Here is a 27,513-nt window from a genome sequence, read left to right as displayed (position 1 = left end):
TATTTGTGTGCAGATTTCAAATGTGCAATTATTTTTCTAGTACAATGTGTAGTTATTAAAATATCATCAATTACATGTCCTTTTTGGGAGCAAAAGTTTCCCTAAACTGAGAGATTTACAAAGTAAATTAGCACGTCGGAATAATCTGCAATGAGAACCGTATGCAAGAAAACAAGAGTGGATGTTCTAAACCCATTCGAACAAAATTTCTGGTATATTGAACATTCATGAGTGAGTCTGCAATAACCCTTTGAGGGTCGAATTTTTTCTCGAAATCTAGAGAAAAATGTGTAATTTTTATTGCTGAAATAAATTCTTCAGACGATCTATTTCAGAAAAGATTGTCTAAAATTTTTTTTTAGTGACCGTAAGTGACAAAAAGTCATTTGTGTTACATACACATGGTTATTCGTAGTAAAATCAAGCAGAATCCAAAAAAAAAAGAACTTCAAAATTTTTTTATAAATAAAAATTATGCATTGTATTAAACATAGCTCACAGACATACAAAAATAAGTGCACCAGAGTACTTTTACGGTTGAAAATGTTCGTGCTCTAACACTAAAAACTTTTCAGCGTGTGATAGTCCTTGAAGCATGGCTCCACACAGAGTGATTTGTTGCACTCCACACACATGTAGCGCGTCTGAACTCGTCAGAAAATCCTCATCTGACAAACTGAAATCTAATGAATCACATTCTGATTGGGCACTTGGGGAATAGTCCGCATCAGAAGAATTGCTGCTCGACTCACCGGCAGCAGAGCACCCAGTGCACACTTCCATAGTGTATGCGAACTGCATCAATGAGCGCACAGAAGAAAACTATGGTTGTGCGCCCTTCCGGAAAGCAAAATGAGTGAAAAAGCTACAGTAATCCTTCGTCTTATCGCCAACAAGACGTAGTTAGTTTTTCCGAGACCCCAAAACAGGAAACGCATTCACGGTGGCTTCATTTGTGTAATTTGGTGCCGCACGGAAGCAGATGTAATCGCGTCCCGGGGAGAAATATACCACTGAGTAACAAGCGATCACCCTCTGAGAGATTAAAAACCAAACAGCCATCAGCTTTGCGGGTGCAAGAAGAGAAAACCACCCGAAGGACAAAACTGAAACCAGCCGGACCGCGTGCGCGCGTTCTGATATGCAACTGAAAGCCACCACGCCGCTTTGGAAAGCAAAAAAAAAAAAAGTGGAGATACATTGGCGCATGAAAAAAATTCCACGTATTCCTGAAGCGTGGCAGCAGAAAAAGGCGCGTGTTTTAAAAATAAATACTATGCCTTACATGTACGGCGAAAACCCTCAAGGGGTTAAGCTGGGATTTCAGTGCTCCAAAACTCGCCTTTTGATGCTACAAAGCTGCTTCAAAACAGCATTATTCCTGCTCCGTGAGCTGCTCCAAAAGACTGAAGCCTGTTTCCACCCCTGTAGGTTGTTTGTTTTACAGGTTGTCCAAGGTTATTTTACAGGCTTCGGTAGAAAACTTGAGAGCTTATGAGCAATCGTTTGGAGCATTTAGGTTAGTGTTGCAGTGAACATCTCTGGGAGAAGAGGCTTAGTGAAGGTTTAGGTTTAAAAGCAGTATCTCGAGAATGCTGCCCCAATTGGTATCCAAGTGCAAAAAAATGAGCTGGCATGGCTTTATTGGTTTGTGGGGGGCACTGTATTAATTGCTGCATGGTGAAGGTAACTGCTGCATTAGTCTAGAAAAGCCACATATCAATGATAGCTGATCCGCACAACATACAGGTGATTTGCAACTACACCTCGGAGAAGATGGCAGATGCATCTGGCATTGCGAGTTCACGATGTGTTTCAAATATGCCCTGTTGATTAGATCAAGAAAACAGTCTTTCTCTGGCCAGTACATCCTTGTAGTACTTTTGTTGTTAATTAAGAAGGCACTAGCAATAAATGCAAAAAAGGAGAAAAAAAAAGAATGCACATTCTGCAATACTGTTTCAGCATGGTCAGAAAACGCGGTCTATTGGTAATCGAGGCTTCTGGGAACATGTGAGCCAAACATTATAGCGCAGCATGCGGCCTGGAATTTACAATTAATTCTCAAAGTCGACTAGAAATCGCTCGCTCTTCTCTCGACAAATGATGCCACAAACCGAAATGACCGTGCCAGAAACATAAAGCCCACGGCCATTGGCTGATTTGAGCATCGTGAGCTGCATTGTTACCATGGCCACCACGGGATGCTGCCACGTGCCCACGCTCTCGATCAGACTGAAAGTAAGCTGTGCATTCAAAGAAAACAAAAAAGTGTTCAAGGTCATGATGCGCGCTGACAAACAGACGTAGCTTCTTGCCCCATTGTTGTCCCTCCCCCTGCGTAGGTTTCAGTGCGCTCACTGGTACGAAAAGTGAGAGAAAGTGCTTAAAGCGTGCGGCAAATGCCTGTAACTCCGCTTGTACTTGACGGATTCTGAAAATTTTTGTGGCAGATGATTTCTGAGGCAATTAACTCCTTTAATGAAGTCATTCGATGGTTACGTGGAAAAGTGTTGCAGGGCCTTCAATTTTTCAATTTATTTTTTTTCTGCAAACCTGAGACCATGTTTTAAGTCATGGTGAAATATTAGACCAAAATAAGCAGTAGAAGTAGAAAAAAAAAGCATTTTACTACTGTGCTGTCATCAGAAACTATGAGAAAATTGGGCTTTAGAAAATGCAAATCTGCAGTTTTCCCTTGACACAGTGCCACCATATTGGCGTCGTCATAAAGAAGACAGATAGGGCTCAAGATAGCCACAAAGCTGCATTTCTCCAATGAAAAATAAAACCACCTTCCTTCCGAGTTCCATTTTCTTAGTTTTCAGCTCCATTTCCTTCGAGCTCCATTTTCTCAGCTTTCATTTTTTTGAACAGCTGCTGTCAGTCATCCCTGTGCCATTTCACAGCAAATAAAGATATCGCCATTTCGTTTTCTGCGCTTAGATCCTGAGACATTGGTGAGTGCTGTAAAGCCGTCCTTGTTTGTCTGCACATCATACAGATTTATATAACTGGCTTTTTGCAAAAGTTTTTAGTCAAACACTATGTACAGGAAATTTCAAAAAATTGCTTGTGTGCTTATTTGGATATTAAAAAAGAAACCAATAGCTTTAGAAACCAAAATCTTGATGAACTTATGTCTACTTCATTAAGCGATTTTGGGATGGCAATGAGAGTCTTTCAAGTGTTGTAACTGAAAAACTACAACAGATAGCTCAAAACCAATTTCAGTTATGACATCAGCACAACGTATCACATCTGCATGCCAAATTTCATCGCTTTATCTCTATAAATAACCAAGCTAGTTTTCATTGCCACGTCCCCCCTTAATAGGTGGCCACTTTGTGCAGCTGGGAAAACAGAAAAATCTAACAAAGCAATGTGTACTTACTGTAAAACTTCCCAAGTTTCAGTTGTCATTATTTACATTGCATCTTTTGAGTGAATGATGGCAGTGCTGTGAAGATTTCTAGATAATCAAGTTTATCTGGATAATCGTGCATGAACAAGATTAAATGGCAGCTGGGCAGATGGTGATACAGGCTAGAGGGACAATGCTTCCTGAAGACCCTAATGGGACTTCAATCTCTTTCTCACTACTTTGTGAACAGCTCTCAGCACGATGCCACAAGAGAGGTTAGAGGACGAGCCTGCGGATGCCACCCAGCTGACGTTACAGCAGATATCGCATGCTGAAGCCGAGAAGGGCGACCAAGAGGCAGTGTTGACTGTTGATGTCATTGAGGATCCTTGCCCTCTTGGCCTGTCAACAATGGAAGAAGTGGTGCAAGAAGAAACTCCCTCACTGTTTCCCGAATCTGATGAATCGTCACTCCAGGTAACAGCACTTCTGCTCCCTACACTCTGCAGATGGTCTGTCCCGTCTGGGGAGTATTTTTGTCCCCCAACAATAATCCTCATTTGCCGTGCTTGCATTTCCTTTCTCGAAAACTCAGCGCTGACCACTTGCCTATCGAAAGTGAGCTGTCACGACGCTCACAGTGTACATGCTGTTTGTGACCGGGTGAACAATGTTGAAGCAAGGAAAGGCATGCAAGATATAAGTAGACTCTCAATAAACGAAAATCTCTTAAATGAAATTGCTGCTTAAATGGAACAACTGCCTCTAACATGATTGGTTTTGTGCTTGAATTCTGCACCCCTTTTCATCTCTCAGTAAACGAAACTCCTGTTAAATGAAACATATTTTCATGGTCCATTCAGCTTTCGTTTAACAGGAGTCTACTGTAGATGATAATTTTTGTTGGGGGACAAAAAGACACCCGCAAAGGATATAACTGTTTTGAGTGTGAAACCTCAATACGTACCTGCCGGGAACGCGGCATAGCTATGCACCAAACAGTAGTACGCATTAACCACCAAATACAAATTTGCATTCCTGACGTGCGCCACCACCGCTAACAAAGGAATGAAATACAGTGGCCACAGCAAATATTCCCTAAAGTATCCACCTCAAAGCCCTTTCTTTCTGTTTGCCAAAGTGCAGAAAAGATTCTGGAACTCTTGCATGACTGTCCGATAGTGCGTGGTGGCGACACCAAGGAGAATTTTGAAACTATTATAAGGTCCGGAATACGCAGAAACTGACATAGCGACAGAATTGACAGTGCAGTCAACTGCCGATTTTTCGGATGTTTTCGCGGCACCGTCACAACCTCCATAGACGTCACTGTTAAGAACGTCTGAAATTTTGGAAGCTGAAACTCTTCGGTGTCCGATTTTTTGGACTTTCTGCTCAAATCGAAAGTCCGAAACAGCAATAATTGAAGCCCCCACCTCTGCCGCGTCTTCATCTCGTAGGTTCAAACCAGCGCTTTCGTGAGTTGAGCTGTTTGCGGCCGCAGCAGAATCCGAAAGTCAGCTTTGCCGCAATGCATAAATGGTATGGGGTGAAGCAGACTGAAAATTTAAAGGGGGCCACTATCATGGTGCAGTGTGGCGATCTCTACGGATAAGCACTGAAAATGCGCAGAGGCATACGGCGGCAGTCGGCAAACGCGTCAGTACGACTTAAGGGGAGATGTGGGTCCTGAAAAATTTTTTTTATTAATTGTCTGAATTGAATGAAACTTAATACACTTATTCAGTTTTTCTGCAGATTCCAAATATTTAAGTAGATTTTCGATAGCTGCATTAGAACAGAAAATGTTATATTTATATAATACACAATTTGCACATTTCTTACGGGGCTTCTTGGCAATTTCACTATGTCAAACACAAAAACAAAGTATGTATCCAGATTGCCAGAGAGCTGGTCTAGCCGATGATGCTAATTTCATTGTTTGCAACAAACTTCAAATGTGAAATAAATGGATACAAACAGTGAAAAAGTTTTGCCATATATTGTTTACAGTCATCATAAATTACAATTTGGTGATCAAGGTATAGAAGAAAATAAATAGCATCATCGGCCAGATCTATTCAGTATGAACACATTGGTATCTAACTTGTTATTGTGAGTCAAGAAGAACATATCAAAATGCCCCGTAAGGCTAAGTGTTATGTCTAAAAACATGAAACTGAGAAAAATGCATATGAAGTTTTAGTTTCCCATAAATTTAGGTGGTATTGCACTATATTTGTATAAATAGCATCACTATGTATCTTGGCCCTTCAGGAACAATGTGATGCCATATATGTTACAAAAATAAAAGAGGAACCATGAAAAATTTGCCACATCATCATGCATAGTCTTCAAAAATAGTGTGAGAAATGCGCTACTCATCGCTTCACATTTATTTTTGAGCTTGTAGGTGTACACTGTACATGGAAATGACATGCCTTATGCCTTTATGACCTGCACTTTCACAATTTGCACCAAGTTCAAGGTCACACACACACAAAACAGGGGGAAAAAAAAACATTCTTTGAATTCTCGCAGTCACATGGGCTTGAAGGCACACTTTACAGCTGGTTGGGACTGTAGGCAGTATCCTTTGTTGACTTGTGCCTCTTCATGAGCTTGTTTTTCATGGCATTTCTGTCTGCATGGTCTTTGTTGCCCATGTAAAGCCTTCGGCGGTCCTTTTCAGTGCATCGACGTACCAGACAGCTTCCTGGAGAATAGCCCAGCTTCTCAGCAACTGCAGTGCTTGTCTTTGCAATCCCTTGATTGAATCTGCTGATAGCTTCAGCAACCGCCCTCTGAACACTGTGCAGTGAGGCATGCTTGTTCTTGGGTGCCTGATCCCAGATGACAGAGTGCAAGCTATCACTGGCATTTTGGGTCCTGCCATCACTGCACCGGTCCAAGAGGGCTTTTTCACTTAGCCACTTGAAGACTGGCTCTAGTGCGTCGCAGACAAAATCAGGCAGGCTATTCTTGTGCAGTGGAAGTTTCTCTCCTTTTGCCACAGCACGAATGTAGCTACACCAAGACTATGCCCCTTCGGGGCAAAGGTCATGCTTTGGGGCATCATCAGTTGAGGACATCTGCCACAGTGTAGCCTCAACTGCCCTCTTCATGCCTGGCACATCATTCTTGTGGCTTCGGAGGGCATAACCATAGTATAGTTGGTTATTTTTTTTATCTTGTCCTGTGTGAGACGCCCTTTTCCACCAAGTGGCTGGCCTTGGGCTTTCTTTTTGTCAACAAGCGTGTGCAAGGCTGCCCGATGCGCTTGTGGACATGATTTATGCCGCCCTTCTTTTCCACTTTCACAAATCAGTACACAGATTCTTCTGTCAGAGTGTGAAAAGTTCTGCTGTCCCCATCTGACAGCATTGTTGTATATTGCAGCCTGTGCTTCTGAAGGGATCGCTGAAACATACACAGTGCAGCTTGCACTTTCATTTGCCCTGCATTACAGTCTGTTTATTTGGCAATCTAGTGCATAGTGCAAGCTGCATACCCCTGCTCACTGGGTTTAGGACCGCGTGAACAGCCTAAGCAAAAGTTCAAGAGCACTACGTGGTCCACCACAAGCCCGGTGTACATCTCGATGATGCAGCCAGCAGCGACATGCGAACTGTGGCCGCGTGTCAGCCAGGTTCCGTCGAAAATCACGTCAATGTTTCCTGGCGGGTTGCCAAAGTCCTCGCATAACTTCTTAATCTGCACTACGCTTGCAGCCTCACATTCTGTTGCCGTATCATTGCATGCTTGCACCATCATGTCCATATGGCCCTGATAGGTCTTGTGATGCAAGCCACGGCTTGAAATGTTCATTGTTGCGAAAAGGTCCGAAAGGGCTGTTGCTCCCTTTCCAATACCTTGGATGGCCTTCATCACACGGACGTTGATTTCGAATGGAGTTCTTAATGCGTCTCCAGTCACACTCAGCGAAGAAAATTGTTCTTTTTGCTTGCCGCATGTTGAGCACGTCATCACGAGCTTCACGCAAAGCCCATACTCTTTTCTTGGGTCCTTAAGACACTGTTGCCAGTTTGTCGCGGCAGTCAGGGCAAGTCATCATTCCTAGAAAATGATTAAACACGCTCGAATCCACGATCAAGAATTCCATTCCACTGTCACTGGGGTTCTCCTGTTCCATGTTGACGCCGAGGAGTTCAAATTTTCATTTCGTTGCCGACTTTGACGCCAAGTGCTTTTTCACGTTGGCAGCGCTTGTTGTGCGCTGGCTATTTTCTTCAGCCGATAAGAAAATGGTATCGACGCATTCCATGATAGCACTCGAGACATGGGCCGACGAAGTATCCACGCTGGACGTGCCAAGTGTCGTTTTTGTACTCGAACAGCTGACCGATGATCCCCTGATGCTTTCCGCGCCAGCACTCAAGGCATGGGTCGACGAGGTGTACACGCTCAATGCAGTAGGTTGTGGCTCCGTATTCGATGCGTCAACTGGCAATTCCGCGAGTATGATGCGTTCTATGCTGGCACTCGAGGCGTCCACGCTGCATGTGCTAGGATGCGGCTCCGTGTTCAACCCGGCAAGCGGCGATTTCAAAACATGCCTCACTGAATTTTGTCATGCATTCCACGGTCGCTGACGTTTCTTGCCGAATGCGCGGCATGTAGTCTTCTTCAGAGGAATGTCTTCGGACATTGGAGCAGCTCAGTAACCACACCAGGTCAAACGTGGTTGTGACTCTGAAGAATGTCGCGGAGCAGCCGACACGGATCGAGCAGGCCTAGAAACGTGCAAGCAGGCGGCCGCAGCTATGCGAACAGAAAGAAAAAAGCAAAACAAACACGGCGGGCCAATAGGAGGCAAGCGCACGAGGGAGCGCGCTCTTTGACCAATCACGTGTGCGCAAGCGACCTTTGGAAAAAGGAGTGGTAGTGTCACTCTCTCTGCACCGGCGCCATTTTGAAAAGAGGCAAAAGACGCACAAAGGAAGCATCTTCAAAATAACTCCAAGATGGCGGGGCCCGGTCGCCACGTTCACAAACTACGAGCGCGCGAACTTCTAACATATTTAGCCGATTTTCGGTCATTTCGCATCCACCTACGCATCTATAACGCCGTTTTTTTATATTTCTCGATTGAATTCAGCTTTCAGAGTTCGCAGGGAGATTATTAAATGTTCGAACTTCGTGATAGTGCACTTTTTCAGAAATCAAGTTTTTTGTGTTTTTTGGCATTTCAAGGCTGCATTCCGCGCCGACGTTACCCAGACTACACTGCATCTGTGTCTGTTCGTGAAGAAGGGACGCCGAGTGCGCTCAAATGTGCATGCTCAGACCAGCGACGTGTGGCGGCGGCAGCTCTGGAGCGCCAGCTGTGTGACATCACTGCTCCTCGCGCATGCACAGCACGGCTCTTGTACGCGCACGCGAAACCACTCCGGCTCGGCCAATGTAGCTAACGCTACAAAAGTTGTTTCCATACATCCACCCCTTTCAGAATGTAACCACTGCAAAGCTTTTCGTTGACTGGACACCAAACCGCAAATCTGCAGCCGCTACCGATGGCGGTTACATGGTTAGCGCACGTTAGGCCTAGCCTCTTGGTTTGCAACTTGGCATGCTGCCCCAGGAAGAACAACGTGATATCGGGTGCAAAAGAGATTGCACTTACTAGCCCAGCCAAGGGCAGCACGCATAAAACCAAGTTTGGGTTCGCGGTCGTGAGAAGAGCCATGACAACTATCATGCATAAGTCCGCCTGCTGGTGACAAAAGTGAAAGACCGCATCACAAAGCCTTTACATTTGTGGAACACTTATGGTGGAACTGAGGTAGCGTGCGTGATATCTGCACTCTACGACGACGTAGCTATTTTTGGACAAAAAGCCAAAAAGCGGTACCGTGCACTTGATGTGGGTGCCCGTTTGGTGCCGAGTGTGCGCCTGCAGCAAAGGCTTCTCCAGCGCCTAGCCAACCCTTCGCGCCGCATCCTGTCGGTTGTCTTCACCTTGTCTGTTGTTTATTTGCGTTAATTAGTTGTGTCTGTAGATGACCCTTCTTCACACTGCGTGCCCGAGACGCATTCTTTTTTTTGCTTCCCCCGCTCTGCTCCTCGTTAGTTCACTCCACGTCCCCTCCTCCTTCATAATGCCTTCGTCACTCTCCTTGGCAGGTGTACCTCTGTTGAGAAGCGCGGTTGTTGCCTCGCTTATCTGAGCCGCATTATCTCGGGGGCTGTGCAGTAAGTGGCATGCGTATACACTAAGTTCTATGGGATGATAAATGGGAGTAAGTAAAGACTGCATTATAGCCGGTGCTGCACTATAAACAGTTATGCTATATGTAGTCCGAGCTGTACGTGCATGGAATGTTATGGAATGCTGCTTAGTTCTGCTTTATTGAGCTGTTTTAGTCATCACAAATTCAATTTTTCCACTGCAATGAGCCAAGGGCCTTTCTCCCTGCTCTAAAATATGTCGGACTTGTTTGGGGCAGCGCTAAAGAACACACGGACAAAGACACATAGTAGACGCCACAGCGCCCGTGGCGTCTACTATGTGTCTTTGTCCGTGTGTTCTTTAGCGCTGCCCCAAACAAGTCCGACGATGAACCAGCTCGCCCAAACCAAAGTTTCGCTAGCTCTAAAATATGCTTTTGGCTGCTCCAAAAGCCTTTTTCCCTGCTCTAAAATGCACTTTTGGCCACTCCAAAAGCCTTTTTTGCTGCTCCGAAATGAGCTTTTGACTGCTCCGAAAACCTGCTCCAAAATGGCTTCAGCCAATCACATCACTGTACTGAGCATATTTTCTTTGTACATCACGTACACTTACAACTTACACCTGCAACTTTAGCATCAGTCCGCAGTTGCAGTTTCAAGCATAGGTCTTGTATGTATTGCAGCCTTGCAGAGAGGAGCAACTTGCTGTCCCAGATATTGTTTCAAGCACATTGGCACAGCCACTGGAGGCACCAGAGTGCGTTATTGCAGCGGCTGGTGAATGTACTGTACCTTGTGAGGATGAAGGTGGCGAACCACTTTCAGCAGAGCAGCTCTTGCTTAGGGTGTATGATGACAAGTCTGAGGAGGCATCTCCAGCTCCAGCATCTGAAGGTTGTGCCAACCTTGTCGAGGAAGCCGCGGTAGAAGAGGACACCATGGTCGAAACCGAGGTGGAAGTTGAAGATGCTTCGCACGAGGTCGTGTCCCAGCCGCTCGGCCCCATAACACAGGCACCCGAGGCAACAACCGAGGTCATCCTGACGACTGAGGTACCACCAGTGGTGGGTGCCGAGGAAGAAGTGGTCTTCCTGTCCTCACCAGTGGATCACAGTACTGTGGTTGTGACCACGGAAGAAGACGAACCAATGGACAGGGACCTGATGGCAGCCAACAATATGCTGCTGTTGCGGGAGGAAAGGCGAGACGATCACGCTCTCCTGAACAACATGGTAGAGCACAACAACGTCCCTGACCAGGTGGCTCTGGAGGTTATGGCACAAGAGGTGAGCATGCACTTCTCTCGTGCACTGATCTGTTTGGCATGTGCAGAGGTAGTTTTATGCTATGAGTGTGCACTGTGAATTGTGATGAAATCAAGGACGTTCTGTTTTAGGTTTGTGTTTTACACTAGCAGTTTTTTAACTTAATTTTTAAAATTTTCATTTATTGGTACTGCAACCTCTACCAGGCTTTTAGCAGGGTGGGATACTGTGCATGAAAGAAAATACAACATAATGGCTCTCAATATATATGTACATGCAGATGTTACAGTAAAAAAATGCTAAAGAAACAACATATGCAGGTTGTTATTAAAGCATTGATCAAATGTGCAAATGAAACAGAGGAAGAGGCAATGCAGATATCGTACAAACAGTTACTGCGGAAAAAAAACCCAAATACGTTTCAGCCATCAAGAAGGGATTAAAATGCTGACAAGGAATCTGCTTGAACAGTGAAGCTGCTAAGGTTATTCCAGTCTCTGACTCTTTATGGAAAAGAAAGAATACTTGAAAGAGTCATTGTGAGAACAAAAAAGTGTTATTGTTAGTTCATGCCTTTGGCTCGTTGAATAACCGGAAGAAAATGAAATCCATTCGCTAACGTCGACGTTATAGTGCCCCTTAACTAATTGATATAAAAATTTTAGACGTGATGAACGGTTTCTTTCGGATAAGGGGGTGAAATCCATTCACTAACGTCGACGTTGTATAGTCGAACCCATTTATAACGACCTCGAAAGTGCCACGAAAATTGGTTGTTATATCAGTAGTTTGTTGTAAATGGACTCACCCTCATAAGCATGCACTTAGTGACGAAGCCGCTTTTTTTTTTTTCTGCGAATTTTTATTGAAAAGTGCTAACAACCCCTCAGGTGAGAAGTTAGGCCTTTTCGCGTTGTGAAGCGATGCCCGCTGTGTGCACGAGCATATTAAACCACCTTTGCAGTGAACCGACACCATTTCACTAAACCGCAGTACCGTCATGTGGAGCCGATCATCCCTGGCTAGTTGCGTGCGGCGCGTCGCCTACTTGGCTCACGCCATCACTGCCGGGTCGCTTGCTGTATTACGCACAGTTGTGCGCTCTTTGTGCCCACTTCACTTGGACCGTGTACGGGTGCGGTATACGCTTGCTGTAAGTGCATCGACGTTTCTCGGTGCCCGTGCCTAACAGTAGCTCAAAACCAGCGAGCTACTTTCGTTTCTACGAAGCGACGCGCACTTCGGCGAACTTTCGTTTCTACGAAGCGGCGCGGCGTCGGCGAACTTGCGAACAGCATCATCGCGCGTTTGTAGTGCTTGCAGGGCTAGGCAAAGATACTTTGAAATTGTATCGTGATACGATACAAGATACTCAGTCTAGAAGTATTTGAGATACAGATACAAGATACTACAACACTGATTGTATCCGATACGATACATTCCAACTGTATATTAAGATACTTCGATGCGTTCGCAAATTTGTTACTATATATCTATATAATGTAGCACTAAATGTCTATGCACGAAAATGTTAGCTTGAAAATGTATTAACTGTGAACAATTTTGTCTCATTTGAATGAATGTGTGTTAGTATCTCAAAAGTTTTGTACTTCTTGCTCAAGGTATATTTGTTCCATTCCGAAACAACTTATTGGCTGGGATGGGAGTCGCTGCTCTGCTTGCCAACCAGCTAGCGGGTTGCCATGTAATCATAAGAACTTCAATAAGAAGCCTTTGTACGATAGTGCAAATACCACTGTGGAGTTCTACCTTGCCCGTAAACGTTGTGGGAATTCAGGCGTCCGCGCCAGTGGCTCGACGCCATCTTCCCTTGGAGAGTTCTCGTGTCCCTCTCCTTTCGACCGGACGGGTGGCAGCTGGTCATAAATTGCCGTCACTTTGCTGCCACCCCGCCCTCGAAGGTTAAACACGGTGGCCGATTGGCCCAATTTTGGCGGGATTTGGACCTGGCTCGCGCTCGCCTAGAAGCGGCGGGCGCGCGACCAGGTTCGGGAGAGACCACTTGGGGACCTCGAAGGGTGCGTACGCGTTTTGGCCGCTCCGGCCGGCGGCGATCCTTTGTTCTTTGTTCTTCGCCGCCGGCCGGCGGTTACGTCGTTTTGTCGGGGCTCCGGCCTCAGCGGGCGCGCGCTACCCTCCGCGGTCTCGAAGTCCCGAGGCAGCGCCTCGCGATCGTGCACTGTATGTTTCTTTCAAGTGTTACTTTGTCTGTTCTGTTCCTTCCGCTCTGGGGTGCGCGATCGCGGGAGCGCTGGCCGAAGGGTAGGTCGGCTCTCCAAACCTGGTTCTGTGTTTGCTTGTTTTATAGGTGTGCCATTCGCGGCCACATTTGGTAACTTGTATTAGCCAATTGGTGTCCTAGCTGTGTAATTATGTTACGTACGATTGGCTGCAGCGAATTATTGATCTCTTGTATTAAAATCCCCCGTAATAAATCACTGATTTGGGGAGTGTTGCCTAGGGTCTCCCTCGCTGCGCGCGACGGCTCGCCGTCCCTTCGCGGTGATGGGCCGAGTTCTCGCGCGCAGCAGTTCGAATGGTACACGGGCGCGGGACGAACGAGGACGCGGCAGCCTGCATGAAGCTCCCAGTGCTCGAACCCGCGGTGGTGTTTGAGCGACGACACCACAACGTATTACGGTTTTCGCAAAACCGTAACAGGTGTACGTCACTAAGAACATGTACCGCCCAGAAACAATTCACACGTATTGTACAGTGACACAAAGCGCCACAGGACACTGCCGCTATTCAGACTAATGCCACTTATAGCTCCGATTACTTGGTGATTAGTAACAGTAATAGAATTTAGGGAAGCCTAAATAAGGAAAACAAATATATCTAAGTGAAATAGAAAAGCGGTTGCCTGTCAAGCACAGCGATTAAGCATAGAAACACGATACAGGCAGCACCCCAAAGAGCTAATAATAATTCTTGCGTTTGACGTCCCAAAGCCACGATATGATTATGAAAGGCGCCGTAATGGAGGGCTCCGAAAAATTTTGACCACCTGGGGTTCTAAAACCTAAATATAAGCACACGGGCCTCTAGCATTTTCCCTCTATCGGAATGCTGCCGCCGCAACCTTCGGGTCAGCAGTCAAACACCATAACCACTGGACCACCACTGCGAGTAACCCCTAATAGCTATGCAAATTAAATTCAGTGCCTATAAAAAAATAGCGTAAAACGGCTTGTTGGGATGCTCATGAGAAAAACGGAGCACTTGGTATAACAGTGTTTCTTGAATACTTTTGCTAACATATATAAAATGACTCCTAATAATTTGATTATAACGGAAACTCGATTTTGCGATTTTACTTAGTAGTAAGCAGAATTTTTGTTACTGTATACGCCAGGCGCGCCAGGTTTATTATATATTTGCGCTCAACATCGCTTTTACATAACAGTAAATTCAAGTGGAATATAAGTATGTAAGCAGTAGCAGAAATGACGCAGGCAGTTAAAAGCAAGACTAAATCAGAGAGCTTACCTTGGCAGTACGTCAAAGGCATATTGCAGTAAGCAAACCAGAAAAAATACAATATAGAATCGTATGTAATGTATGGGATGGAAAAGAAGGACAGCTAAGAAAGAACTTCTGCTAACAATCAAATTGTGATTTTAAAAACTCTTTGAATAAATGAAAAAGACGCCGAGATAGCGGTTTATGTGAATGTTTGTTCTGTTAGATCCAGCATCGGCACCCGTGGTGCTGTAGCTGTTGGAATATTATTTGCATACAAGTTAATCTTTGTGCTTGTAAGTCAATCTTACGCGCACAAGATCCTTCAAATCGCCGATGTGTGAAAGCCACTAGACGCAAAGCAATCCCCCAAGCTTGCATTCTTCAGACTTCGTAACGAAAGACCACGCAAGAGAAACTTCGATAATGACACTACAGCAGCATGAGAATGTGTGCGAAAGACGTCGTGCGCATTGGAGTACGCGGCACAGGACAGTTGCTAAGTGCCAAGTGTCTTGGCACAGACACAACTACAACAAAAAAGCGATAAAACGAAAGGTCGGCTGGGCGTACATTCGCGCCCTTGTCTCTCGAGACGACGCGAGCGCCACCACACGACTCTGCTCCACCAAGGGGTACGCTCATAGCTCAACGCCTATCCTCGCTGGAAAATTATGTGGAAAGATAATGTCATGGCCTTTAATTTTATTCTGGTGACTTAGTGGCAGCGGTATCAGCTTGAGAAGTGGCGTTCAGCCAACATTTATTGTTTCGCACGGTGATGGTGCGATCGCAGTATCTTGTATCTTCAGATACACGATACATTCTTCAATGTATTGGAAATACAGATACTGATACACGTATTGCGGGACGTATCGCGATACAGATACAAGATATCCAAAGAGTATCTAAGATAGTATCTAAGATACATGTATCTTCGATACTGCCCAGCACTGACTGCTTGTACCTGATCAATCAGAACAGTGTACGCCACACGTGCAGCTGAGCCGATAGCTACAGACGACTGTGATAAGGCTGTCGTATCTTCGATACTGCCCAGCACTGACTGCTTGTACCTGATCAATCAGAACAGTGTACGCCACACGTGCAGCTGAGCCGATAGCTACAGATGACTGTGATAAGGCTGTCGGCGATAAGTCAATGGCACATCCACTGCCGGCCGCCACATCACCTTCGCTCTCTTCTGATGCTTACCCGTGAAGGCATCGCCGCAATCGCATGGAAGTCGTAATCATTGATCGGCCGGTCTCTGCCGTTACCAAAAAGATGAAAGACATTTTGCGGCAGATTGTTGCGGCGACGCGGTGAACTTTTAAGCGCCGAAAAGTTATCGCGGTCATTGCTTATTGCATTTTATGGCTTCTTGCGTTCCAAGGCCTAGGTTCATCGTAGGCGGTCGTAGCTGCAGAGAACGGCGCCAGAAAAGGTTTCCGTGTGAAAGCTGACCACAAGGCTTCATGCTGCCTCCTATTTCTTTCCTTTTTTCTTTTATTCGTCACTGCCATTCTGCCACTGAAGCAATGCCAGGAAAGTGAGCGACCTCGCTCGCAGCGTCCAAAATCAGTGTGCGGTGCTCATCGATCTCGGGCATCTTCGTCACGAGTAAACTGGAGCGTGGCACGCGCGAGCGCGCACTTCTCATGCTTTAGAAAGCCTGCTTTAACTTTTTTTCACTTCGTATGCACCATATTTTTACTGTGACCGTGTCTGAAGTGTTCATTGTAAAAGTAGGAGGCCTTGAACAATGTCCACTCTATGTGGATGCAATTTCAATGGGTAGCATAGGAAAATCGTAAGTGCACCGAAATAAGGTCGTTATAACCGATAGATTGATATATCCGGGATCGTTATAAGTGGGTTCGACTGTAGTGCCCCTTAACTAATTGATATAAAATTTTTAGACGTGATGAACGGTATCTTTCGGATAAGGAGGTTAAATTAGCGCGAGCTTGTAGTTCAGACACTGAGCTGCGTTGAAAACCGTTGTAAATGAATTGTATGGCTCTTTTTTGGACATTTTCTAGTTTGAGAATGTTACCTTTTGTGTAGGGGTCCCGTATTATAGCAGCATAATCTAAGACTGTTAAGACAACGGATTTGTAAGCTAATCTTTTTACAGCAGGGTAGCCAGAGTTAGCGTTCTCCTTAAAAAGAATAATTTCCTGTAAGCATTAGCTGTAACGTAACTAATACGTTTATTCCACCTAAGATTGTTTGATATTCATAGCCCAAGATATTTGAATTCCGACACCTCAGACAAAAGCACGTTGTTAAAATTACACGTAAACAATAAGAGACCTTTCTTTCGAGTTATCCGCATAAAAACAGTCTTTTCAAAGTTTATACACATCTGCCACTGCTTACACCATGAAACAACATGCTGAAAATCATTGCTTAACAGTGCCTGATCCGATTGATCATTAACCTCCGTATGGAGAACACGGTCATTCGTGTACAGTTTTATTTTTACAGAGATGTCTTTTACTATGTCGTTTATACCGGGTGTCCCAGCTATCATTAGCCAAGGATTAAAGAATACAGTATTAGAGGCAGGCGAGTGAAATCAGTTGCATATTGCTGACAGCCACCTTGCGCACTACAGACTTTTTTTTTGTAATTAATTTGTTAATTAAGATTATTTAAATTGCTAAATATTGACTTTAGGCAAGAAATGCAACTTCCAAAGTTTGAGAGTGTCATCAGAAACCCCCATTGCATTATTTGCCACAAAGAAAGCTGCAAAAGCCCGCGAAATACAAAAAAAAAACCACACGACTTGCCGGCTCTGTTGCAATAGTAGGCCGATAAGTTGGTGGTGGTTTGTTGGCCTGCGTCAGCCAGTTGGCGTGCGGGACGGTGCAAGTTGTAGCGAGCACAGGCCAAGAAACCACCGTTAACTTATAGGCCTGCCACTGCAACGGAGCCAGTAAGTTGCGGCCACAGCTGATTTCATTTGCTCGAACCACTACTTAGGGCAGCAGGTTCGCTACGTGCGAATGCGCTAGTCACATGGTTCTTTTTCACGTGGAGTTCGTGTGGTTTGTGAACCACAGTGTAGTGGTACATGTATTCTGCTGTGGCAAGTTCATGTCTCTCGTGATCAGTTGCTGGCTTGTCCTAATGTCCTCCTAGACGATATTGTTGCAGCATGTTACCACTGTGAAAGCAGGAACTTGGTCACTTGTTTTACATTTCCATCTTTACTGAAAAAGGTTCTTGATCACAGTCAGTTAAAAACAATTATAGACCTAACACATGCTTGAATTAGCTCATTTTGTGTGTAATAAACTTTGCGATTGTACAGTTGACCTTACGAGGAGAGGAAGATAGAGCATTAGGTATAATGTATCACATTGAAGAGGTAAATAGCAGACCATTGAATGACGAAATGGATGCCAAAAGAGGGGAAGTGTTTTGAGCAACCAATTGCGATTTGGATGCTGTGACAAGTATAGGAAATCTATCACTCATTGATATCACATGTAATATTTGGAAATCCTTGATGCCTCTATCCTGGAATGAAATTGGTTGTGATTGTGATGATGAAATCTGACAAACAATTGATTTCACAGTGTGTTTATGAATTTGGCTGACTCTTATGTGTACAGTAAAAGCTCGTTAATTTAACCCCCATAATTAAATAGGAAAATCAGATAATTCGGACACGCTCTCCAGTCCCGGCAAGCATATGTATTGTCTAATGGCATCAGACTCATTAATTCGGCCATATTTGGCCCCAACCCGTTTAACTCTGACGATCCTCAGCGCGCGCCAAGCACGAAGCTCCCCAAATGTGCAGCGCAAAGGAGCGAAAAAGAGGTGTTCGTGAGCAACCGAAAAGGCCGCGGGCCTTCTGGAAGATGTGGTCACCATCCACAATCTTACCACAATCGCGTTGTTGGTGACCAAGGCTTCTCCGGCTGCGGCAGACTTGTTCTGTTTTCACTTTTACTCGGCGCATGCGAACTGCGTGGGTGCTATCTATCGCGTCGATAGCGATGGGGTCAAAGCTACCACAAGCAGCAGTTTCGTTTTCGCCGCGTGCCTTCAGAGCTGTGTAGTAGCCATCCATGATTGTGCATTAGCAAGCCAGGTTTATTGAGCAGCAGATGCAGTGCTCAGCAGTTTTGCTTCGACTCGGGGTGTATAGGCCATCTTTAGCGACCACAGTTTTTTCCACATCAGATGCGGCACTCAGTAGCTTCGTCTTGCCTCCCGGCACTGTGCACTTAACATCGCAAAACTCAAACATGGTGGAAGCTGTTGAAGATGAAGAGCTTCAGTCTTGGTCTGCATGCTGGCATAAAACTCGCTTAGTACATTGTGATGGACGATCAGTTGCCGACCATTTTTTCCGGTGAAAAAAATGACCATCACGTGTGCCTGGTGGTGTCGGTGGTGGCAGTACCTAATAAAGGATGGGTTCAGAGCATGTTCCAGCTTAATACATGGCGGTCTTGAGCCGCGGTCACATTGTGAATGAAGTCGCGAGTGACGAAAATTTTGGCTTTTACACTGGTCTTATGCAAAATAAGTTCAGTAATACCTCGTTAAATCAAACTCGCATATCTCGAAAAATCGGCCAAGTCGAAATTTTCCGCGGTACCGAACAATTTTCCATAGGTGCAGTGTAGTATTCATTGCCCTTTATCTCGAAGTATTTCCGTGCCCACTTTCGGTTATCTCGAAATCTTGACTGGGAGTGGAACACGAACTTCGCCGCCGAACCGTTTCACAAAATATTAGCGGTAAAATGTCATACGTTTCACAAAGTTTGCGTGAGGCTGCCGCGCTTACGACAATGCTGACACTGTTCCCCAATGTGAAGTCGGAACTCAGCGGCATAACTTTGTCGAGCAGCCCTGTGTCATGTAGATGTGCACAGAGGCAGGCCCTGCAAAATAGCACGGTTCGTACACGTCATTTTGTTTACCGTCATAGATGCGATTACAGTATTTTATTTACGCAAGGCACGTCGCATGGATTTTTTCGTCGGCCGTGTGATGTGGCGAGCGTAACGCCGCCAAAGCAAAGCAAGTCACTGATGCTGCAAAGAGAAGTAGCCCTAATCAAAGAAGTGGATTCGAGGCTTGCAGTTTCTGGACGTCAGAACGGCGCTGATTATGTGGTTGCATTGTGCGGGAGGAAGCCCTTCCAGTCGCAACATTGACAGAGAAGGCCGATTCTCTGGAGTTAGGAGCGGGCTTCACAGATCTCACCTGCAACATCGGCTGGTTTGACCATTTTCTTAAGCGAAACAACATGGCACCACGCATGGTATCGCGGCAGCGTTGACGCAGCTACTCAAGGGGTGACGACATCAGACGAAACAAGAAGCATACTTCGCTTGATGCGTAATAAAGTTGAGTGCAGCGGTGCGGACGATCGCCACATGCGATGTGTTAAGCAACGCGAGATAGCTTTGCTAGGTGCAAGTGTCACTGAGAGGCAGACCAGCCTTAGTTGGTCTTAACTGCACTAAATAAGAAGGCAGTGCCGAAAAACACAGCTGGTTGATAGCTCTGGTATGTCATTATTTTTCTTTAAAACCTTTACAAAGAGCGAGTTCGGCGCTCCTGTTAAGAAACTGGTCATTAGTGATAACATTTTTAGATAGAACTGGACTTCTCAATGGAAATTGCGCAACTTTGCTTATCTCGAAATTTTTTCTGGTTTTCACTGCTTTGAGTTAACGAGGTATTACTGTACTAGATTTACGTATTCATCGAGAAAATGAAAATGCATTCGTGTAACAGACACATGTTTGTTGTTTCCTTGATACTTTTGATAATTTGGCATTCGGTTAATTTGGACATTTTTTCTGGTCCTGTGAAATCCAAGTTAACGAGCTTTTACTGTATATCTAAGTGAACAGAAGCATGAGGATACAATACCCAGCTTCCCGATAGGCTTTTGGAGTCTTACACGCAAATTATACTGGTCTTTGTGTGTCTGCACAAAAAGAAAGAAGGAAAAAACAAGATAACACTTTATCCTTTGCAGGAGCCTGCCCTAGAAGCTGTGGCTGAAGTGGTTGAAGTTGAGGAAGTCCCACTTGAGCTAGACATGGTAGAACCTTCACCACCTCTAGTGTTCCAGGCTCTGGTCAGGCCGAGCTCCCGGAGTGCCACGCCCGAACCAGCAATGCTCCTCCACAGCGCACAGCCACTGGTCGTCGTCACTCGCCCATCGAGCGCGCCTGTCACCGTGCCCGAGAGTGCTCTCCTGAAAACTGCAGCGCGAAAGTCGCTGAGCTGCCGAGACCTGTTGGCCCTTCAGCAGCAGGTGTCGTCATCGGCAGCTTCGCAAACGGGCATAGCGTCACAAGTGTGTGTGTCGATCGAGCAGGCGGGCGGTGGCGTGGCGCTCGTTCCTATCATGGTATCTGGAAATGGCCGCCGGCGAGGGGGCCACGGTGGAGACGGTACTAGGTGTGGCGGCAGCAGCGAAGCCGGTGCTTGTGCTTGCAGTCTGAGGCCCATGGCAGTGTGTCGCAAGTGTGGTGCATTTTGTCACGACGGATGCATAGGTCCTTCCCACCTGTGCGTTACCTGCCTCATACGGTGACAGAATGCGTTATGCGTTGTTTTTGTCAAGGAGAGACTGGTAAATTGTGCCCAAAGGATGAACAGCAAGACTGGCTATGGTGGCGGTGCACACACTGATTGTGACTAAATGTGCAACACCAGTGCTAGTGATCATGTCCCACCGCAGGTCTCCCGACCCTGCCTGTGAATAACAGTTAGGACGTCCTTTGTACTTGACCCATCATGGGTTGCATTGTTTGTCTTACCACGTAACTCGCTGCGTTGACTTTTCACCTGTCAATTCTTATTTTTTTCCTTCTGGTGCAGGATGCCTGACGCCTAGTATTTATTCAAGCTGAATTTTGTTTGCACTGTCCAAGCGCAACAAATGATGACTTGCAGCTTCCATAAACAGCATTGTTGCTGTCTCTACGAAGCTGATAACGGATGCAAAGAGATGCAAATTGTGTTGGGCGAAGCATTAGCTGCTTCCCTCTTTCTGTGTGAGGTGGTCGAGAAGAGTGCCAGGTTCCCTTCCTGGGACGTGCGGGCTGCTCAGTTTTCGAGGACCCCTGTGGTTGCCAAAGTTTTTAAATGTTGTTTTCCAGCATGTCTGTCACCATGCTGGTGTGGTATCAGAAAAAAAAGCGAGCTTGTAAGAGCAGTTTGTGAGATCATGCGCCTAGTAGTTAGGGATTGTCTACATTTTGTGCGTAGTCTTTCCTTCAAACCATTGCTGGCATGTTTGGAAGCAAGAAATGATGCGATGGATGCATGGACCACGTTTATTTTCATTTCCTTTCAACTTTGGGTGGCTCATCTGTACATGTTTCGAAAGTAGCTGGGATGGATGTTGTGAGAAAGAATATTTATTTGTCTTGGTTCCTGAAGTGTAAATTGGGGCTTAAGGTATTCAGGGATGGAACTGACTCAAGTGTAGGCAGTTGCTTGAGGAAGGTTCTCAAGTGTGCGTGTTCAAGACTCACTAGAGTGAAATGTTGCGTGAAATGCTTGTTGCATAAAGTTACCTCTAGTATATAAATATATATATACATATATATATATTATACATAGTCCAGCTATGCTGGGTCTTCAGTTTGGCTACTTCTGATACACAGGCTTTTTTTCTCATTGTAAATAAATATTTCCAGTTCGCTAAAGCAGACTCTCTTTATTCTACGCTTCCGTGGTTGCCATGCTCAGCTGAATGCTCAAGCAAGTTTCTTCAATTAAGTAAAGGCAAGTCAAATGGTATTGATAAGTTGCTGCTGTAGTAGTATGGGATGTGCCACTTAGAATAAGTCTTCAGTGAGCAGGAAAACTGTGTATCAAATGACAGAGAGCGCTAGTGGCCATGGTATTTCTACTTTCTGAAGCTCCTCGGGGGTGGCCTAGGCCAGCAGGCCATGATTGCACCGGAGTCCTCAATAAAGTTGTAACCGCCACCACAAGAAAAGATTCACACACAACAGGGCGCTCTGTTGTGTGTGAATCTTTTCTTGTGTGCCCCGTTGATTCGTTGTGCTATACAAACTACAGTTATGTTATACCACCACGCCCAGTCTTCAGCCTATACTCTGGCAGTATATGAGAGCCATGGGTCGGCAAACTCACTCATGAGTCAACTTACTCAGACTCACTCAGACTCAGATCGAGCCATGGGTCTGAGTCCGAGTGAGTCCAGTGGAGGAAAACTTTGACGAGTGAGTCCGAGTGATCCCTAAGCACAAAATATATTTGTTGAGCGAGTCTTAATGAGCTCTGCCTTTTATTGCCGACTTATCGTCCTATCTGCTCATCTTCAGCATTACTGTCAGCCTTATATCGGCTTACGTTTATACTCGAGTCTATTCACACACAACGCACTAGCATTCATGTGCCACCTAAATATTGATCAGAGGTGTTTAAGGTGAGGGAGTGGGGGGTGCCATGGTCTTCCCCCGCAAGCTCTTTCATGGAAAGTTCTTGACAAAAATATCTCGTGTGAGTCACGTATTTCATAAAAATGCCCTTACTGGATTGAAACCACTGATAACTCGTACTAGAAGGAACAAGGTCAAAAGGCATATCATAGAGCACCAATTATGTGAGAAATCGGTGTTAAAAAGCGTTGACTCCATGATAGAAAAAGCTCATTTTATGCTAACGGACTCATGAGTCGACTCACAGACTCTGATCCAGCCGTGAGTCTGAGTGAGACCGTCTGAGTACTATTTTGGAGAGTCTGAGTCCGAGTGAGTCCGGTTGAGGAAAATTTTGGCGAGTCTGAGTCCGAATGAGCCCTAAGCGGAAAATACATTATTTGAGTAAGTCTGAACGAGCTCCACATTTTTTGCCGACCTATGATGAGAGCTGAAGGTATGACTAACTTCTATCGAAATGGCGCGTACTAGGTAACATGCATTAATTCAGTGCTTCCACTCCTGTGCCAACTGCGCCAAATTGTATTTACTGTGCCATCCTGATAAAATTGACGTGAACTGTGCCAAACTGCGCCAGAGTCTGGGGTTTGAAGGTACTATTAGCATCCAGACATGGGCGTCAGCAACGAAGTGCAGACTAGACCCCCCCCCCCACACACACACACGCACACACACACACACTGCCAGTGTAACACGGTTGGCTCACCTCCCAAATACTGCGGACGCCCTAGTGTTGATGCACTTTAGTATGTCGCCCTTGTCTGCCACTTCTGCTGATTTAAGAAACGAGATTTGTGACACCTTAGGTGCACGGAGTTTCTTACAATAATACCTAGAGGGGAATCTGGCGCTAGTGTCTACGCGGTCTCCTTGAGCGGCATTTCAACCACCATGGGAATGTGCAATAATACCTAGAGGGGAATCTGGCGCTAGTGTCTACGCGGCCTCCTTGAGCGGCATTTCAACCACCATGGGAATGATGGGAAGTACAGGCTTCGGATTTGCTTCGTATGGATTAGATTCTTGAGATTCGCGACGCTTGTTTGCCGAGTCTAAAGCAAAGCGATATGAAGTTATTTCCGATTAAAACTTACTTCATTCTTTTGTATGCAAAACTTATTGCAAAAAGTTTGCGTGACCGTGAAATAGAACTGAAACCTGGACAAGGTCAACCACCAGGGTATGCATTGCTCTGCAATTGTTCATTGTTCCAGATTTGGCATCACAGTATGATGAATTATTTTCTTTACAACACATAAAACAAACGCGCCTGTCTTTCCCTCGAAAGTACACATTATTTATTTATGGAAATAACAGTACCGTATTGAGTGAGGAACACTTAACGTATCATCTGCTGCGATGCCAGATGCGTCTGTCCAAGTGGCCTGCCCCCAACGCATCTCTCGTTTTGTTGTGAAGTCGAGTCAGAGGAGTGTGACATTGCGTCTGCTTAGCTTCGCCGTCGTTTTGCAGCCGACTTGAACGAGTTTTGACAAGTAGCCCTTATCACAAAAGGGGAACTCCATGCAATTTCCTGCACTAGTATGGGACGCTACATCAAGAACTCTGGCTACATCTATGCGCAGCGGTGAGTGCACGACGCTTTGCCAAAACTGTCATATACAGCCTGTAAAGCTGCAACGTGGCAGCAAAGCAAGAAATCTAGCGGTCTTCAGCCTGTTTGGACAACAAAGGCACTGCTTGAGTGCTTTGCAACGCACCCCACTGCCCACGCCTCGCAAAGAACAAAACTGAAACTATAGAAAAAGATCCGTACAGTTCGCTAGCTAACGAAATTCAATCCGAAGCCTGTACTTCCCATCATTCCCATGGTGGTTGAACGATCGCAGCGCCACTTTTCTCTCTAGGTTATCGTATGAAACTCTATGTTAGGGGGCATTTAGAGGGCAACACCTTGTGATGCCCCCTAAGCTTGTGGCAGCAGAGCTTGACCACTTGACCCCCTAGACTACAGATGCGACGTAGCTTTTAAAAGATAGGCACCAATTGATCCACAGAAGCATGCTCCATGCACATAAGATAGACAAGACAAGCATAATTTGTCTGTGAATGTGTGTCAGTTGGTGCTCATTTTCCAACTGCTGTGTTTCACCAACTATCTGAACAGAAGGTTCTCCACCGATGCTACAGCTTTGCACAGCTATTCATCACTATATGCGAGTCTCAACACCTTGTGATGCCCCCTAAGCTTGTGGCAGCAGAGCTTGACCTCCTAGACTTTTGATGCATTCTGCTATGCCAGCATATATTAGAGACCACTGATCACCCGGATAGTTCTTTGCTTAATCAAGAAGTGTGTTGTGTATCAACAGCAGAATTGTGGCGAATTTAAGATTATGAAAGTATTTAAGAAAGTGTTTAAGATTATCAACAGCAGTTTCCTTAGCGAGTCAACGTATTGCACCTTCCCAGCAGGCGGGTTCGACAGGTATTGGCTGAATTCAAGGTCTGAGCCTAAAGAAGGGGCCTGGACCGAGGCCTTCGTTGTATTGGAACTACTAATAAACGTTGTAATTAGGCGCAAGCAAAAAAATGCGCCGCCTGCTTCGTATGAAATCGGTTCCCACAATGCGTGGGATCTGCCGGAATTTCTTTTTCTCGTTATGCCAACCAGAATTTGGTAACTGCTACACGGCGATGAGATTGTCGTTGAGCGTAGGTAACTCCGAATCTTACGGTGACTAAGACAACGAACACATACAGTATGTAATGTGTACGACCTTGACCGTTTTTCGCTCCTCCTCGGCGGACAGATCTCGCTGGCGTTAAAATACGCTGTAGCTGGTCACCAGCAGTCGACGACTCGTGGGCATATAGTTTGCGAGGGCTTACATAAAGTTCTTCGCTGCAAGAATCTAACTTTCAATGAGCTTTCAATTATTTTTGCACTTTGTCATTGGCACTTCGCTGTCGCTACTTGCTGCGACGTGTCTACGTTACACATGTGATAAGCAATTAACAGAATCAATGGAAGATAATCTTGGATCATCGCAGTCATTGCAGAGCACGACAGCTGGTGATGTTAGCCGTATTCCTACGTTTTTTCTTGTGCAAGAATAATCGCCAATTTTACTAACGTTTGTGTAACCACGTTGCGGCCAAAACGCAAACCGAAACTGAAACAAACGTCGGCTCGCCTTGGATTTTGACTGTTTTCGATGAGTAGCCGTTTATTGGTGTGGCGCGCCCATCCTCCGCGACTCAAAACAATGCTTTAGATTGTCTTGTAGATTACGGTCAGGATGTTTGCTGTCATGCCAAGTCATGCTTCACGACTTCGTTACTGCAGGCTGCCTTCGCCACTACGGTGCGACGACTTCACGGTAAGAAACAGACACTGACATAAAATTTCAAGCTCGAGATGTGTCCTTCATTTGACTGTTCGGCATGAGTAAGTATTTTTGACCAAGTTTGAATGACGTCCGTCACCTGGAAGTTATTTTATTTCGAGAGCGAAGAACGTACGAAGGCTCAAAGGGGCTTTCATCATCCTGCGATATCGAAACGATCGAAACTACTGTGACGTGTTCGGTGTGGCGCATATGGGCGCATACCATTCTGCTGAGTGACGATGCACTAGTAGCGATGACGTCGCCGATTCGAGTGTTTTTATCGTGGCGCCGACGCCTGGAAACGCTCACTCTTCATGCCTGATCTTCGTCGCGCCGCTTTGAATGATTTCATGAAATTACAAGACGCAAACCACCAAGAAAAGACAGGCGAAAGGAAAGAGCATGATTCGACGTGTGTCCGTCAGTCCGCATGTCGGGAAATTGTGTTGTTGAAAGCGCGGAAAAAGTGGAATGAGTGTGTCGTTTCATTACACGTGAGGTACACGCCGACACGACGACAAGCTATCAAATTGGAGTAGCGTATAGATAAATATCATCGCTAACAAGTAACACGCAGGTAGCGTTAATAGTGAATTTTAGTTCGTCCGTAGACTCAGCCGTAACCGTGAGAGGCCGGATAGGTGGGGCCATCTGGCGGCGCAAAGAAGGACTTTGCAAGCATAGAATCGTTATTGTAGGAACATAACGTATTCTATTTCTCCGCTGGTGTGCATTCGACCCCTTTGCGTATACCGAAATACCGTGCACGCTAAAATTCTCTAATATAGCTAATTGAGACACACCAGCGAGCATGGCCCAAGCGTGCGTCCCCTTGGCACCTCCTCGTTGCTGCTTAAAACGGCGTCCATTTTTGAATCGCTGTTTTGCAAATCGCCGAAGCGAAAATGATTCGCGAATCCCGGCGATTCCAAGTCCCAGAATGTCGTCTTCAACACTAGTCGACAGTTCTGACGGCGATGCTGGTGACAAGGCGTGACTGAACGTGTGCGCCTAGCCAGAGCCGTAACTAAGGGGGGGTTGAAGGGGTTCTGACACCCCCCGTAATTTTTTCATGCTTTAACTTTTCGGGTGACACTGACACCCCCCGAAATTTTTTCATGCTTTAACTTGTCGGGTGACACACAAAGTTAAAGCATGAAAAAATTTCGGGGGGTGTCAGAACCCCCTCAACCCTACTTTCACGCCTTCACAGCGACCACCAGTTGTCGAAGTTAGGCGTTCTGCACACAAACACCCACCGAAAAAAATTCCTGGGTACGGCCCTGCGCAGATGAAATGCTGGCTGGGCAGCTGAGCCTCACGTCACTCCTTTCTGTGGACAAGTGCTCAGCTAGGGCGCGGTCTGGAGGTGGCGCTGCCGGCGCTAAC

General features: G+C 45.7%; 1 protein-coding gene across 1 annotated transcript in view; it reads left to right on the top strand.

Moving 5' to 3' along the window:
- The window catches only part of LOC119378009 (putative Polycomb group protein ASXL2), a gene marked incomplete at its 5' end in the record, with an annotated part of 37,904 nt that extends 15,895 nt beyond the window's left edge, over nucleotides 1–22,009 (top strand). Inside the window, 3 exons of the mRNA XM_037647282.2 lie at nucleotides 3,615–3,841; nucleotides 10,237–10,839; nucleotides 20,326–22,009. Coding sequence (XP_037503210.1) covers nucleotides 3,615–3,841; nucleotides 10,237–10,839; nucleotides 20,326–20,889 — 1,394 coding nt within the window. The remainder of the gene's footprint in view (nucleotides 1–3,614; nucleotides 3,842–10,236; nucleotides 10,840–20,325) is intronic.
- Between the last annotated feature and the right edge of the window lie 5,504 nt (nucleotides 22,010–27,513).

The sequence above is a fragment of the Rhipicephalus sanguineus genome, unplaced genomic scaffold (genome assembly GCF_013339695.2).
Source record: "Rhipicephalus sanguineus isolate Rsan-2018 unplaced genomic scaffold, BIME_Rsan_1.4 Seq655, whole genome shotgun sequence".
In the NCBI taxonomy this organism is placed as follows: domain Eukaryota; kingdom Metazoa; phylum Arthropoda; class Arachnida; order Ixodida; family Ixodidae; genus Rhipicephalus; species Rhipicephalus sanguineus.
Note: the sequence above shows the minus strand (reverse complement) of the source record. Positions and strands in the feature narration are given on the sequence as shown.